Source organism: Vulpes vulpes, chromosome 1, assembly GCF_048418805.1.
Source record: "Vulpes vulpes isolate BD-2025 chromosome 1, VulVul3, whole genome shotgun sequence".
NCBI classification, from domain to species: Eukaryota; Metazoa; Chordata; class Mammalia; order Carnivora; family Canidae; genus Vulpes; species Vulpes vulpes.
The window spans coordinates 22261207-22278015 of NC_132780.1; the positions used below are offsets into that span (position 1 = coordinate 22261207).

General features: G+C 43.6%; 2 protein-coding genes across 2 annotated transcripts in view; both read left to right on the forward strand.

Moving 5' to 3' along the window:
* On the forward strand, positions 1–14104 carry LOC112911928 (uncharacterized). Its single transcript, XM_025988637.2, has 4 exons — positions 1–26; positions 4606–5038; positions 9327–9453; positions 10751–14104. Exons 1-4 carry the CDS (start codon positions 1–3, stop codon positions 12421–12423), a joined length of 2259 nt encoding a protein of 752 aa, XP_025844422.1. The 3' UTR covers positions 12424–14104.
* Positions 4744–16809, forward strand: part of LOC112911911 (uncharacterized) — a 25443-nt gene continuing 13377 nt past the window's right edge. Inside the window, exon 1 of the mRNA XM_072764617.1 lies at positions 4744–5038. The gene's annotated coding sequence lies outside the window, so the exon portion shown is untranslated. The remainder of the gene's footprint in view (positions 5039–16809) is intronic.

Consider the following 16809-nt stretch of genomic DNA (forward strand, 5'->3'; position numbering starts at 1 on the left):
ATGGCTCTGAAGCTGGTAGAAGAGAGGTTGGTTTCTCAATCTGTTTGGTTAGCAGGGACAATTTTCTGCTATATGGATGAGAGAACAGTCAGTTATGCCCCCAAGATATTTAGCCTTTGCAACTGAAATGTGGAAGCATCGGGTACTGAGATGGAAAGTCAGTAGTGGAGTACTTAACAGAGGCACACTACACAGAGTTAGCTTTTGCCCTTTTGGTCTGAGATATTCCAGGGACCCCTCAGTGGAGATGTCAAGTTGGCAGTTAGAAACAAATGTGGAATTTAAAGGAGGGATTAAGATTGAAGATATCTGAGTAGGTTAACGGCATGTATAATATGTCCTATTTCAGAGGAGGCCTCTTCAAGTTATGGTGGCAGTGCCATTAGGGGGAAGAATGTGGAGGTTATTGTCCAAGGACTGGGTATCTTGTTTGGGCATCTGGGTAGTGGTGGCAGTCTTCATTAACAGAAGCTGGACAGTACTGACCGTCGGGGGTGTGGTGGTGAGAGGGGAGAGTGTTGGCTACTGGCACAGGCTTCCAAGGGGAAGTGGTTATGAGATCTGTTCAGAGACAAGGAAGTAATGGGAGTCAGATGATGCAGAGGTCGGGATTGATACTTTTTCTTCCCTCTCCAAGCTCAGACTTTTCTTTTTCTTTTTTTGATAACTGTTGGTAGAGCCAGAGGAATTTCAGACAAGCTGACAAGTTAGCTTGGAAGCAAATGATTTTTACTGGAAGCAATGATTTTTATATTGGCATGTGATGGGAGCAGATGAGGCTGGACTTTGAATGAGTGTGGGTGGAGAGAAAAGAGGTTATGAGTGTATGTATAGGACATGCAACACTGAAAAGGAAGGGGGGTTTAGGCTACCTGAAGTCCATGGAGGGTCTGGTTGGCTGAAGATGGAACAAGGAGCCAGGCCAGGTGGGGTGGTCCTCAGAGCAGCAGAGGAGCAGGCTGGAACTGCCTCTGGCAGGAGGGTCCATCAGAGGCTTGAGGTGCCTCTGAATCTGGCTGCAGTTGGCAAGCACTCCCTGGATGCCACATGCAGATGTCTTGTAGAGAAGCCAGAGAGGTGCCTGTGACATGGACCAGAATGTGGCAATGGTGTTGGGGATGTAGCAGCCATAGGGTGAAGATAGAGCAGGTGCAGTCCCAAGAGTGTTGTGCAAATGGGAAGGGAGTTTGAATGGATTACTCAGGGTCTTTGTTCTCAGCATTTAAGCAAAGAGGATGAGCACAAGTGGAATGATCTGAGGAACTCCAGGGGAATGGACTCTCAGAAGAGCGGTAGGTACTCTATATGCCAGTTCTAGAAAGTAGATGACACAACTTCTTTTCCCATCAATTCCTACTGACGACTGACAGAGTGAGGAGTTTGACATGAGGAAGAGCAGGTACCTTTGGAGAAGGACCTAGGATCTCCTCTGAGTTGGGGAGCTGAGGAGGAGGGCCATGGCCATGGCCTGGGGGTCTTGGTTAGAGAGGCTGCTTATACACTCCTCTGCCCTCATCACAACAGGGCCATGTGACCTTTGAGGATGGGCTGTGTACTTCTCAAAGGAGGAGTGGAGGCTCCTTGATGAGGCTCAGAGACACCTGTACTGCAACGTGATGCTGGAGAACTTGGCACTTATAGCCTCTCTGGGTAAGGAACCTCATTTCCACACCATTGTCTTATGTGGGGCTGTGCTCTGCTCCTTTTCCCAAGGGTCTCTGTCCCTCCCAGAGCTGGGCCATGGGCACTGCTTCCTTCCCTGGTTTCTTGGCATAGGTGTTGTGTTTGCTGGGCCTGGGCTTTATGAAACTCCCAGGGTGTTCTGCCTTGAAGCCTCTCACAGAAAGGTTTGGTTTCTGAGTCTTGTAGCCTGTCCTGCCAATGCATTTGGCTTTGTACCTTCTTGGTAAGGTGACTGTTCCCACCTGTGTCAGATGTGTCACAATTTCTGCCCTTTCTTTTATTAGATATTGTGTGGACCTTGCCTGTCTCGGGGAGTTACAGGCACTTGAGTGGTCATGACTGCCACACACCACTAGGGTGCTACAGTAAGCCTCTCCTTCAAGGTTCTTTGTATAATAAATTTTTGTTTTAGTAGTCTCATGAGTTGAGATACCCTGGGCTAGTGTTGTCTACTCGACTGCTGTGTTTTTCTCTTCAAACTTACATTTAGTTACGCAACTTGAGCCAGAGGTTGGAGGGGAGCTCTGGGTGCCTAACAGGGTGACAAACTTCCAAAGGTTAATGGAGTCCTGGGTCTGGTGAGCAGGAGCTATAAGAAGGCATGATTTCAGGACTGACTACACATCATATCACGTAAATGTCCTTTTTCATTTTCCTGAGTGCCAATAAAGTTATTTTTTAAAACTATTGTTTGAGTTTTGGAATTCTAAAGTGGTATGCAAGAGTTTTGCAGTCTTTGGCTTTAAATCTCTCTCTTGCTTATTTGTAGGATTTTTAAATGTACTTATATATACATATTAACTCTTTAAAAATTATAGATGACTCAATATCTTCTCAACTGCATTATTGTTATTTCAATTTTTATGTTTTTTGTAATAGAAGCCTATTATTTTCATATAGTTTGTGTATATGTTTTGATAATTTTTATTTTATTTTATTTTTTATAATTTTTATATTTGGCTTGAGAACTCTTGCTCTATCATTTCACAAATACGTTTTATTCCATGACCTTGTATGAGTTATGTATTTTTTATTCCCACTTAAGCCTTTTTATCTGAAATTAATTTTTCTATGATTAAGAGCAGAGATGAAAATTGGAGTTTAAAAGTTAGATACCCTATTTCCCCTGAACAATTTTTTAAGCAGCTATTTTCCAATGTTTTCTAGCACCAACATAGCCCAGTCTTGCAGGAGGAATCTAAATATGTGAGCACCTCTTTATAACCTTTATAATTTACTCTGCTAGTTTTGAACTTGAATTCCATGCTACTATGCCAATAAGACACTGTTTTATTTTAAATTTATGACTTGCATTAATCTTTCATAGAAAAATCACTATGAGGGCAGCCCCGGTGGTGCAGCGGTTTAGCGCCACCTGCAGCCCGGGGTTTGATCCTGGGGACCCTGGATCGAGTCCAACGCCAGGCTCCCTGCATGGAGCCTGCTTCTCCCTCTACCTGTGCCTCTGCCTCTCTCTCTCTGTGTCTCTATGAATAATTAAATAAAATCTTTTTTTGAAAAAAAGAAAAATCACTATGAGCTTTTATATTAAAATAATTTTTGTATCTTCTATACATACTGACTTATGACATTTATGAATAGCTTCTAAAATTCCAAAATAATGTTGGGATTTTTACATTTATAACTGTTATTTTCAACACTTCACCTTACCAGTCACCCCCAAAATAGTATTTTAGCACAATCTCTTAGTGGTTTTGCCTTGCAACACCACCAATCATGGCAAATTAGCAAATAGTGTCAACAATGGATATGTGATATCTACTTTTATATCTTTACTTTGTAGCCAATGATGAAGCATACTAGCAAAACCGTAGGCAACAGAATTTTGTTGTATATAATTCACATTTTTTATTCCAAATCTCAATGCTTTGAGTTTTCTTTTTTCCTTTGAGGTTTTATTTATTTATTTGCTAGAGAGCAAGAGAGAGCATGAGCTGGGTTTAACTGATTAAGCCACCCATGAGCCCCAATGCCTTGATTTTTCTTACTTGAATATTTCTCCAAGATTTTCTCTTGACAGTCTTTTAGAAAGAAAACATACTTTTTTAAAAAACACAAAAATTAAGGACTGTGTCTTACCTCAGTTTTCTAATACTTTGCATGGTTTGTAATCCTGCATCAATGTTTATGTTGAGAAATCAGGTTAAAGTGGATTCTTTTAATAGGTATATATATTCACACATATACATGAATAGCAATAATCCTGAAACCTCACTAAAATGTAGTGAGGAAGTTTCGGCAAAGGGAGCTCTCATGCATTACCACTGACAGTCAATTGCAGACCCAATAGGAAGAGATACACTTGACCTAGCATATGGATACTACTTCACTATCCCAGCTGAAGAAAGAAAACTTCCCTTATCCTCCAAATCAACAACTCAGCCAATGAAAAGTCCCTCTTCTTCGAACTCCCAGTTTATTCCACGGGACTTGTAGTTTATAACAGCCTTCCCAACTCACTCCTTTTCTCCATAAAACTGGGAACCTCTCCTTTGTCCTTCGACTGCCTACGATTTTGCTGTAGTTTGTTTCTCTTGGATTATAATTCTCTTTTATTCCCAAATAAGACCTTCTATGGCTGGTAAAATAAGTGGCAGTCTTGTTTTAAGGTTAACAGGTTTTGGTGTCTCAAAGACTCTAAGACTCAAGACTCAACTCGACGTGACTTTTCCATTTATTTACTCATGAGACACAGAGAGAGGCAGAGACACAGGCAGAGGGAGAAGCAGGTTCCACAGAGACATAGGCAGAGGGAGAAGGAGAAGCAAGTTCCCCGCAGCAATCCCGATGGAGAGCTCGATCCCAGGACTCCAGGACCATGACCTGAGCCAAAGGCAGACGCCCAATCACTGAGCCACCCAGGAGCCCCACTTGCAATGGTCTTAATTTGTCCTCTCCTAGGGACTACTCGGCCATCAATACGCAGGCGAGGGGGAGTGACTTTTATCCCCACAGCAAGCTGAGGATTAGAGGAACTACATTACCCAGAAGACTGTGCGCCAAGATTCCGGATCACAGTGACCAACAAGGGAGCAGAGTGGGTGTTTCCACGAGGACGAAAGACCAGGGGGTGGGAGTTCCCGCCTGTTTCGCTTGGAGGCAGTGTTTCCGGCCACAGGCTGCTCGTTCGTGCGTCTGGCGGAGGAAACTAGATCCTAGAGGAGCGAAAGACTTGGGTGCTCTGCAACGGAGCGGGTGTGAGGTTCCGTGTGAGCGCGGCTGCAGCGACCCACTTCGGGGCCTCCTGCCAGTCTCCGCCATTATCCCGCGTCCCCTGGCCCGGTTGAACCCGCAGGTTACTATGGCGACGGCCAGGCTAAAGTACCTGGCTCAGGTGAGAGTGTGTTCTCGGGACTCCTCCCAAGGAGGAGTCTCCTGCTCAGGACACTGCAGTCCAGGTCCCGGGTCCCAGAACCTGGGGCGTTCGAGGAGGGGGCCTCCATTTCTGGCCGCCAGTGGAATGCGTGTGGAAGGGACCGTGGGGGCGCCGGGGAGAGCTGGGGTCCCACTCCCGCTGCAGGGAGCAGCTGGGCGGTCGGAGCGAGGGCTCTAGGGACCTGGGAGGATGTTGAAGTTTCAGTCTTTCAAAGGCTCCGGGGAGCACGGACTTAGGGAGCGGGGGAGAATGCTGCAAAAGACTCGAAACAGTGACGCTAGTTTCTGGACCAGAACGGTGGCTGAAAGAATGGAAGTAATAAGATTCCTGGTAAATCTTAAAATTGGCAGGATCTCCTGCTGCAGCGAGTGTGGCTATGAGATAAAAGGATGAAAAACTTTATTTCTTTTGGCTGAATATCTGGAAGCGCTGAGACGAGAAAACTGGTGTGAGGAGCAGGTGTCAGGGAGAGTTTAGGAGTTGGATTTTGGACATACTGTTTCCGAGATTCCCAAAATAGAAGTGACATACAAGCTCTGTTCTGGACTGGGGTAAGCTGGCTCAGTGATGTTCGGATAATGACAGCCTAATCTTGGAACCAGGACCAAGCCTGGATCTCAAATTTAGGATGGAAAATCTGGACCCTTCTGTGAGATAGGTCCGGAGATGAAGAGAGGTCTGGGGCTGGAGGGCAGGCAGAGTGCCTGCAGATGGGAGGGTCCCGTGGTCCAGGGCTTTATGGGGGGTGCTGGGATGGAGATGGAAGGGAAGGTGTGAGAGTGTGTGAGATTCTCTTCTCTGAAGACTCAGCAGACAGTCTATTCCCTGTGGAGTCAAGGAAGGGCCAGCCTGGCTGGTGGAGCAGCCCAGGCTGTCAAGATCTCATAGGTGCCTCAGCTCACCTGGGAAGTACAAGTTCAAAACGGTATAGCTTTAGCCAGTTAAGCTTATGTAAGTAAGTAGTAATTGTTTAAAATGACAATATGCCTTTGTGATAAAATGTGTGTGTGTGTGTATGTGTGTGTATGATTTTGTTATGGACTCGGCTTTGTGATAAAATGTGTGTGTGTGTGTGTGTATTTGGATTTTGTTATGGACTCACCATATATCCCCTAAAACCCTTAGAATTTTCTGGGTGTTAGGAGTGTTTTTTGTTATCCTAACTGTCCCCTTTTATCACGCAGCGTTTATTTTATTTATTTATTTATTTATTTATTTATTTATTTATTTATTTATTTTAGTTTTATTTATTTATGATAGTCACAGAGAGAGAGAGAGAGAGAGAGAGGCAGAGACACAGGCAGAGGGAGAAGCAGGCTCCATGCACCGGGAGCCCGACGTGGGATTCGATCCCGGGTCTCCAGGATCGCGCCCCGGGCCAAAGGCAGGCGCCAAACCGCTGCGCCACCCAGGGATCCCCGCAGCGTTTATTTTAATGAGATGACTTGGGGTGAGGCTCCTAGATAGCCTCAAGTTGAGGCCGATCACCAGAAAGACTGGATGATTAGAAGTTTACACATGGAAAAGCATGAGACTCTTAATCTTGGAGATGTGAATTTGAGCCCCAAGTTGGGTAGAGAGATTACTTTAAAATAAATAAATACAATGTTAAAAAAAAAAAAAAAAAGACATTTCAACTTTTAGCTACCGCCCACCTCCCAGATGGGAGAGGGGTTGGAGGTATTGTTAAGCAGTGAGATTCAGGGAGCCTCCAGGATGGTGAACACATTGAAATAATAGAAGTAAGTGCTGGGACATTGTGCTCACTGACCCTGATCCCCATCTCCATGGTCCTGGTACATACATAAAGGAGATAATGACGTGCTGAGGCCCTTCTTTCTGGGCCCTGGGGTCATCTCAGGTGCAGGGTCCTTAATCAAGATCAGAAGTCGTGTTGAATTGTCCCATTTCTCTAGTCCATAAGGTGAAATGATGAAAGGTTTCCTGGCACAAGAACCAGCATGTCCACATTGGAGTATTCACTGAACTGCAGAACTCCATTAAATCTGTTGGGAATAGATTGAGGAGCAAGAGTCAGTCCTCGAGTAGCAGCCTGAGGAACTGAACCTCTGTTGAGTGTAGTGAGTCTGTGGAGCAAAGAAGGGAAGTGATCCGACTCAGGTCTAAATTTTTTTTTTTTTTTTTTAATTTATGATAGTCACACAGAGAGAGAGAGAGAGGCAGAGACATAGGCAGAGGGAGAAGCAGGCTCCATGCACCGGGAGCCCGACGTGGGATTCGATCCCGGGTCTCCAGGATCGCACCCTGGGCCAAAGGCAGGCGCTAAACCGCTGTGCCACCCAGGGATCCCCCCGACTTAGGTCTGAACAGGCTTCTCTGCCTGCAGAGTGGAGGATAGATTGTGGGGGTGAGGGTAGAGGCAAGGAGACCCCAGTGGAGACTGCAGTCTTGGTGAAGGTTAATGGTAGCCGGATCATAGCACTGGCTCCTAGCTGGAGAAGATTGTTTTGTTTCTAGGCTATTTTGTAAGTAGGGGTGATTTTCTGCTGCACAGAGTGAGAGAATCTGGGATTACTCCAGGATATTTGGCTTTAGCCGGAAGTGTGAAAGTGCCATACCTGAGATGGAAGTCCATAGCAGGAGTATTTAACAGCAGCGCTGTCAGGAGTTAGGTTTTTGCCATGTTGCATCTGAGCTATTGCAGGGATCCCTGAGTGGAGGTGGCAAGTGGGCATCTGGAAACACACATCTGGATTTCAAGGAAAGGGTTCAGGTTTGAAGATACCCCTCCGTGGTGGCAGGCATATAGACCATGTCACATATAAGAGGATACACTCTGAAGATCATGTTGGCAATGCCATTACAGGGGAAGGATGGAAGGATATTCTCCATGGACTGGCTCACTTACTTGGGCACCTGGATAGGGATGGCTGTCATCACTAAGACATGAGGAAGTACAGTGACCATGAGTGTGTGTGTATGGAGGTGGGGGGTATAAGGGAACAGGCCTTCTATGGGGGTCCAGGTGGTGGCACAGGATTCCCAGAGGTTGGATGCAAGATTTATTGAAAGGCAGAGCAGTAATGGAGATCAGATGACACTGAGGAAGGCATGGTACTTTTTTCCCTCCACAGGTTGTTTTGTGACAGCTCTTGCTGGAACCTGAAGAGTGTCAGATGGTAACAGATTAGCTAAAGGGAAAAGGAGGTCAGCTGATAGTCTCTTGGGCTGCGGTAGGAGAAGTGGGACTGGGCTGTGAATGAGAGGAGGTGGAGAGAGGAAGAGTGTGACTGGTATGGGGACAGCACAAGCAAAACTGAGGAGGAGGGCTTAGGGGGTCTGACTTCTACATAGGTTAGGTGGCTGAAGTTGGAAGACAAGGCCAGGCCAGGTGGGACAGTCCTTAGAGCATTGCTGGGACTGCCTTTGGCAGGAGGGTCTATTAGAGGCCTGGGGTAACCCTGGATCCTGCTGCATTTGCCAGTCACTATCTGGGTACCATGTGCAGAATGGCATATGGGGAGGCCAGAGAGGTGCCTATGACAAGGACCATAGGTGGCAGTGGTATCGTGAGTGAGTAGTCTTGGCCTGGCATGTGAGAGAGGAGTGCTGTGCAAATGGGGAGGGAATGTGAAGATACACTGAGTGTCCTTGTACTCAGGGTTTAAGCCAGAAGGCTGAGTATAAGTGACATATGGGGCATGATCTGTATGATCCCAGGGGAGTTGACTGTGAAGAGAGTGGCAGGGACTCACTCTGTGCATCAGCCTAGAGCACAGACAGGTAAGAACCTCTCTCCCCATCAGTCCTTATTGATGATTGACAGAGTGAGGAGTTTGACATAGGTGGCAGTGGTATCGTGAGTGAGTAGTCTTGGCCTGGCATGTGAGAGAGGAGTGCTGTGCAAATGGGGAGGGAATGTGAAGATACACTGAGTGTCCTTGTACTCAGGGTTTAAGCCAGAAGGCTGAGTATAAGTGACATATGGGGCATGATCTGTATGATCCCAGGGGAGTTGACTGTGAAGAGAGTGGCAGGGACTCACTCTGTGCATCAGCCTAGAGCACAGACAGGTAAGAACCTCTCTCCCCATCAGTCCTTATTGATGATTGACAGAGTGAGGAAGAGCAGGTACCTTTGGAGAAGGACCTAGGATCTCCTCTGAGTTGAGGAGCTGAGTTGGAGAAGGACCTAGGATCTCCTCTGAGTTGGGGAGCCATGGCCATGGCCTGGGGGTCTTGGTTAGAGAGTCTGCTTATACACTCCTCTGCCCTCATCACAACAGGGCCATGTGACCTTTGAGGATGTGGCTGTGTACTTCTCGAAGGAGGAGTGGAGTCTCCTTGATGAGGCTCAGAGACACCTGTACTGCAACGTGATGCTGGAGAACTTGGCACTTATAGCCTCTCTGGGTAAGGAACCTCATTTCCACACCATTGTCTTATGTGGGGCTGTGCTCTGCTCCTTTTCCCAAGGGTTTCTGTCCCTCTCAGAGCTGGGCCATGGGCACTGCTTCCTTTCCTGGTTTCTTGGCATGGGTGTTGTGTTTGCTGGGCCTGGGCTTTATGAAACTCCCAGGGTGTTCTGCCTTGAAGCCTCTCACAGAAAGGTTTGGTTTCTGAGTCTTGTACCTGCCTGATCAATGCTGATTAGCTTTGCCTTACCTTTCTGTGTTGACTGTTTCCATTTGTGGAAGATCTGTATCACAGGTTCTGTCCTCTTCTGTTTTGTGTACTGCTTGTCTTGGAAATTATAGATACTGACATGGTTAGTATTTACAGGCAACCCTAATTCTTTTTGCAAGACTGTCTTCAAAATCCTTTTAGTAATAGATTTCTTTCTTGTAGTCTATGAGTACAGTCACTCTGGGCCAATGTTGGCCACTTAACTGCCTTGTTTTCTCCTGAGGACTTCAATCTGCTGGGTCCCAGAAAATTGTCTAGGTTGAGCTGAGAAGTAGAGGAGAATCCTGAGTGCCTAACAGCTCAGATACTTCTCTAACCATGGGAAAGGAGATTAATGGGATCCTAGGCCTGGAGCAGTGGGAAGGCATGATTTCAGGACTTTGTATATGCCATACCAGGAAAATGTCCTTTGCTCACTATTATTTTAGTGCCAAGACTCATAGCTACACCTCATTTCAGTCCTTCCTCCCCATGCTTGACATTTCGCCCACTTGTCATTTCTGCTGTGACTTCTAGTCCTGACTGTCCCTTAAATCTGTGTCCCTCACATCTTTACCCAATTCTCTCTCTCTGTAATGTTCTGTAGCATTAGCCTACCCTCCATATGTCATGACATGTGCACATAGCCCTAAATGATTGACCACCAGCTACCCAGAGGCAGTTGCCTTTTTCTGGGGTGGGATACATGTTCTTTATAGCACACACTTGTCATAAGCAGGCAAGGTCCTGCTGGGAACCACTGGCAGAGGAGGGAGTTGTACCAGACCTGTCTTGCTGGCACATCACTGTATCCTACTTTCTTGCTAGTTTTGAGGCCTCTGTACCTTCCTTCCCCCCACACTGTTTTATAACCATCAGAGGCGTGGTACTACACAATGTCCCCTTCCTCCACCTGATCCTGGCTCCTTTGTCTTGAAAACAATCCCATGGACTCAGTCCTGGTTGTGTCCTACACACATTTGTAATGAGCTGTCCTGTCTCACCAAAGTCTATATACACTTCACCAGCATTTTTCTGCTCTTAGGTTGTTGGCATGGGGTAAAAGCTGTGGAAGCTTTTTCTGAGCAGTATGTTTTTGTGGAAAGAGTGCCACAGGCCAGAACTTCAGATCCAGGCCGATCTATCCCAAAGGTTCATTCCTGCAATATGTGTGTCTCAGTGGAGAAAGACATCTTGTACCTGGCTGAACACAAAGGAACTCACGCTGTGCTGAAACCATGCACTTGTGGGCCTTGTGGAAAACTGTGCTTATTCAGTTCATACCTACAGCAGCACCAGAAGCAGAACCATGGAGAGAAGGATCTTGAAAGGGAAGAGAGCAGGGCTTTGTTCATGAAGAGCAAAATCCTTGTGTCAGACAGTATTTTCACCTGTGGAGAGGCTGAGGATGTTTCCTTGGGGACTGTGGGCCTTGTCCAGCACCAGACCATCCCCAGCAGAGAGCATCCACAGAGAGGCAAGGGGAGAAGTGCAGTGTCTCACACTCTGCAAGGGCAACACAGTGAACATGGGCAAGCCTCCCACAAAAAGGTTAAATTCACAGAGCAGCAGGGTGCTCACACTGGAGAAAGCCTTCATAAGTGCAGTCAATGTGAAAAGTCTTTCTTCTACAAAAAAAGACTTCTTGAGCACCAGAGAATCCACACTGGAGGAAAGCCTCATGAGTGTAGCAAATGTGGGAAATTCTTTAAGTACAAATCTAGTCTTAATCAACACTGGAAAGTTCACACTGGAGATAGGCCTCATAAGTGCAGTGAATGTGGGAAGTCCTTCATCTATAAAAGTAGACTTCTTGAGCACCAGAGAATTCATACTAGAGAAAGACCTTATAAGTGCAATGAATGTGGAAAGTCCTTCATCTATAAGAAGAGACTTCTTGAGCACCAGAGAATCCACATTGGAGAAAGGCTTTATAAGTGCAGTGAATGTGGGAAGTCTTTCTTCTACAAAAGAATACTTCTAAGGCACCAGAGAATCCACACTGGAGGAAAGCCTTATGAGTGTAATGAATGTGGGAAATTTTTTAGACACAGACCCAGTCTTATTCATCACTGGAAAGTTCACACTAGAGAAAGGCCTTATAAATGCAATGAATGTGGGAAGTCCTTCATCCATAAAAGGAGGCTTCTTGATCACCAGAGAATCCACACTGGAGAAAGGCCTTATAAGTGCAATGAATGTGAAAAGTCCTTCTTCTATAAAAGAATACTTCTTGAGCACCAGAGAATCCATACTGGAGAAAAGCCTTACAAGTGTAACGAATGTGGGAAGTTCTTGAGACACAAATCTAGTCTTAATCATCACTGGAAAGTTCACACTGGAGAAAGGCCTCATAAGTGCAGTGAATGTGGAAAGGCCTTCATCTATAAAAAGAGACTTCTTGAACACCAGAGAATCCACACTGGAGAAAGACTTTATAAGTGCAGTGAATGTGAAAAGTCCTTTGTCTACAAAAGCAGACTTCTTGAGCACCAGAGAATCCACACTGGAGAAAAGCCTTTTGAGTGCAGCAAATGTGGGAAGTTCTTCAGACACAGCTCCACCCTCTTTAAACACCAGAAAGTCCACACTGGCAAAAGCCGTCTCAGTGCAGTAAATGTGGAAATCTTTCATCCACAGAAAAATATTTCTTTTGTACCAGAGAATCCATATCGGAGAAAAGTTTCTCATGTAGCGAACATGAGAAAACCTTCATAAAAAGGTTTGAATTCAGTGAACACCAGAGAGTTCACCCTAGAGAAAAGCCATATGAATATAAAGAATGTGGGAAATTCTTTAGACACTGATCACTGATCCACTCACATTCAACACCAAAACGTTCATGCTGGAAAGAGGCCTTGAATAAGTGTAATGAATGTGGGATGTCCTCCATTTATAAAAGAAATCTTGAGCACGGAGAATCCAAACTGGAGAAAGAACCTCTGAGTACAATGAATGTGGGAGAGCCTTCAGCCTCAAGGATAGACTTGTTCAGCACCACAAAGTCCACACTGGAGAAAAGCCTTTTTGTGCAGCAAATGTGGAAAGATTTTTGGTGGAAGATACTGCTTCATCAGGCACTGGGAAGTTCATAGTAGAGAAAGTCCTTAGCCACAAGGGAATGCACTGTCACCAAGTTTAACAACACACCAGAGTGTAGACTTTCCATGGGATTGACCAATTGAACCTTTTATTTATGAGGATCTCCAAATCACTACAGGTATCAGGTGCTTGCGACTGTTTCTTCAGCTAACCTGACTTTCTGATGTGCAGAGTACCTCTGGCAGAAGGTATCTCTCTTCTACCATGTGGCATGTCCCCACAGCATCCATCAGTCTCCCAGTGTGTTCAGGGGAGATCTTTGTGCTCCAAATCCTGAAGGAAATTGTACGCAATAGCCTAATTGAGCTGCATGGGGTGTAAATGAGACCCAGCTTTGTTGATAGGAGCAGTCTGGGTTCTTGGTGGATCACAGAGGTTTCCTTCATGATGCTATTCTTTCATGTGATTCTCATGATAGATTTATGCCTACTCCAAGTGTCCCAGCTAGGAAACTGTTTGCATCACCATTGACTGTTGTGCATTGACATGCATTGACAAACACCTTATTGTTTAAGTCACCTTGAAGTTTGGAGGTTATGTGCCCTTTGGGGTTAGGTTTAGGATAGAATTGTGGTTTCCAGTGTGAAGGGGTGAATAGCTTTTGTGAGTCATAATGTCAATATCAGAGGCATAGTACAAGTCAGAAAATAGTTCCTATTCCTATTTGGGCTTAATTTGTATTGCATCTCAAGGTGTCCTGGGAAAGATTGCAGGGCTTTGTGATTAATATGTTGCCGTGCATTCCTGTGTCACAGAGTAGTTAAATGTCTAACTTAATAAAGGATAATCTAATGTGGTGATACCAGTTTACATTCTCACCAGAAAAACCATTACTAGAGTTCCAGTTTCTTTATATCTTTATACCTGGTATGGTCAGGCTTCCTAATTTCAGCAATGTAATAGGTGAGTAGTGACACCTTGTGATTTTAATTTGTATTTCCCTAATGATATGGTGTTTAGAGGTTTTTTCATGTGTTAATTTCCAACCATCATCTCTTTTTTGAAATTTCTGTTTATATGATTTTCCATCGTAATTACTGAGTTTTGACATTTGTCCATGGATTAGTGATAAAAATCTTCTATTTTAAATATTTGCCAATATATTCTTCCAGTCTTGATTTTGTCTTTTCAATCACTGTTCTTGTGAAAAATTTTAAAAATTTTAATGAAGTCTAATTTGTTCTTTTACTGAATATCCTTTTGATCTTGAATATAAAAAAAAAGTTTGCCAAATTTAAAGACATAATTTTTCCTGTTTCTTTTTTTTTTAAAGACTCCATTCAAAAAAAAAAATAAAGACTCCATTCATTTATTCATGAGAGACACAGAGAGAGAGAGAGAGAGAGAGAGGCAGAGACACAGGCAGAGAGGGAGAAGCAGGCTCCATGCAAGGAGCCCGACCTGGGACTCAATCCCGGGACTCCAGGACCATGCCCTGGGCCCAAGGCAGGAGCCAAACCACTGAGCCACCCAGGGATCCCTCTTTCCTATGTTTCTTTCTGTAAGTTTTTTCTTTTTCTTTTTCCTGATGTAAATGTGCCTTTCTCAGTTAACTTTTGGACATTCTTAATTAAAAATATATATATATGGGAACAACTAGGTGGCTCAGCCATTGAGCATCTGCCTTCAGCTCAGGGTGTGATCCCAGGTCTAGGGATCAAGTTCCCCATTGGACTCCCTGTGCAAGGAACCTGCTTCTCCCTCTGCCTATGTCTCTGCTTCTCTCTCTGTGCCTCTCATGAATTAAGAACTAAAATATTAAAAAAAAAAAAAAATAGGGCAGCCCCAGTGGTGCAGCGGTTTAGCGCCTCCTGCAGCCCAGGGTGTGATTCTGGAGACCAGGGATCAAGTCCCGCATCGGTCTCCCTGCATGGGGCCTGTTTCTCCCTCTGCCTGTGTCTCTGCCTGACTCTCTCTCTCTCTGAATGAATTAAAAAAAAAAAAAAAAAAAAAAAAGGATACCCAAGGGCAGTCAGTAGAGCATGTGACTCTTGATCTCAGGGTCATGAGTTTGGTCCCCAATTTGGGCATACAGATTACTTTAAAAAAATAAAAAATAAAAAATAAATATGATACCCATATTCATTTAAAAGATTTTTTTTTTCTCCCTTAAATTGGTTTTTGTATATTCATTGAAGGTTAATCATTTATGTGTATGTTTATTTCTGGACTCTCTTCTGTTGTATTTATCTATTTTATACTATACTTTTATGTGTTGAATAATTTGTTTTTGTAATATGTCTTGAAATCAAGGTCATGTACTCCTACAACTGTCTTCTTTTTCAAATTTGAGTGGTCATTCTTGATCTTTCACCTTTCCATATGAATTTTAGAATCCACTTGTCAATTTCTATATCACAAAAAAGCCAACAAGGATTTTGATTGAGACTGCATTTAATCTTCAATTTAGAAGAAATACTGAATGTCCCAATCCATAAACATCATATGTCTCCTTTTACTTAAATCTTACTGAATTTTTGTTCATAATGGGGCTTTTATTTTATTTTTAAGTCACCCAATGCAGGGCTTGAATCACGACACTAAGATTAAGAGTCACATGCTCCACTGACTGAGTGAGCCAGGCGTCCCTCTTAGCAGTGTTTTTTAGTTTTTTTTTTTACAGGCCTCACGTATCTTATATATCTCCAAGTATTTTCTACATTTGATGATATTATAAATGGTAATTTTTACATCAAATTTCAATTTGCCAAAAAAAAAGTTCAATTTGCCAATTGTTTAGTGTTATTATACTGAAATAGATACTAAGGATAGAAGCAATCCTCCTTAATTTTATAAATGATGTCTACAAAGAAACTCTTACAAATATTATACCTTATCATCCATTACTAAGATTTTCCTATGGGATTAAAACAAAGGGAAAATAAATAGTTGCTCCTTTGTCTTATTCAGTTATCCTGGAGTTCTAGTTTCATTCAGTAAGGCAGGATGATGGATATGTAACAATTGTCAAGGAAGAAATAAACCACCTAAAATATTTCCTGTGTTGTTATCTTCACTACAATGCCATATATAGATACCCAGTTTATTGCCTCAACCCATCCCAAATTCCTAACTTCTTCATCACCCATTCACTGTTCTTCTTTTCTTAGGACCCCATCACCTTCTATAACAGTATGCAACTCAATATCATTTATGAATTGTGTATTGTGTTTTCCATCAACTATGGAGTAAGTTCCAGGAGGGAAATTTCTTTTTTTTTTCTTTTTTAAGATTTTATTTATTTATTCATGAGAGACACAGAAGCAAAGACATAGGCAGAGGGAGAAGCAGGCTCCCTGCAGGGAGTGTGATGTGAGACTCGATCCCAGGACCACAGGATCACGACCTGAGCCAGAAGTAGATGCTCAACCACTGAGCCACCCAAGTGCCCCAGGAAGGAAATTTCTATCTACATTTTGTGCACTGATACATTTCATGTTTCTAGAAATGTGCCTGAAACACATGAAGTACATAATCAATGTGGTTTTTAAAAAGATTTATTTATTTATTTTAGAGAGCAAAAGTAGGGGGAAGGGCAGAGGGAGAGAAACCCAAGCAGACTCTCTGCTCAGAGTAGAGCCCAACTCGGGGCTCGATCTCATGACCCTGAGATCATGACCTGAGCCAAAACCAAGATTCAGGCACTTAACCATCTGTACCACACAGGCACTCCAATAAATAGTTTCTTATTAAGTTGGTATTTATATTTCTCAGTAAAAATATATCCATACACATATGTATGTGATTTTTTTTTTAGATGCTTCTTGTTCTGTGTCCCGGACTTTTCTATTCTTTTCATTTTCAGTATAAAATGTTAGTACCCATTGTCTTAATTTCCCTTGTTTTTAACTTATTCTTATAATTTTTATATTTTATAATTAGGACATGTTAGGAATATTGCCAAAATATCTATATGTTTGAGTTATGAATTATGTTAAATAAGATATTTATATTATAAAAATGTGTTTACACATATCATCTTTGGCTATACGGTTGTTTCTG

Bases quoted from the DNA above. Each gene is read 5' to 3' on its own strand.
- LOC112911928 (XM_025988637.2), top strand. From the start codon at position 1: ATGGCTCTGAAGCTGGTAGAAGAGAG. The intron at 27-4,605 runs GTTGGTTTCTCA...GTCCTCTCCTAG, and splicing joins CTGAAGCTGGTAGAAGAGAG to GGACTACTCGGCCATCAATA. The intron at 9,454-10,750 runs GTAAGGAACCTC...TTCTGCTCTTAG, and splicing joins GGCACTTATAGCCTCTCTGG to GTTGTTGGCATGGGGTAAAA.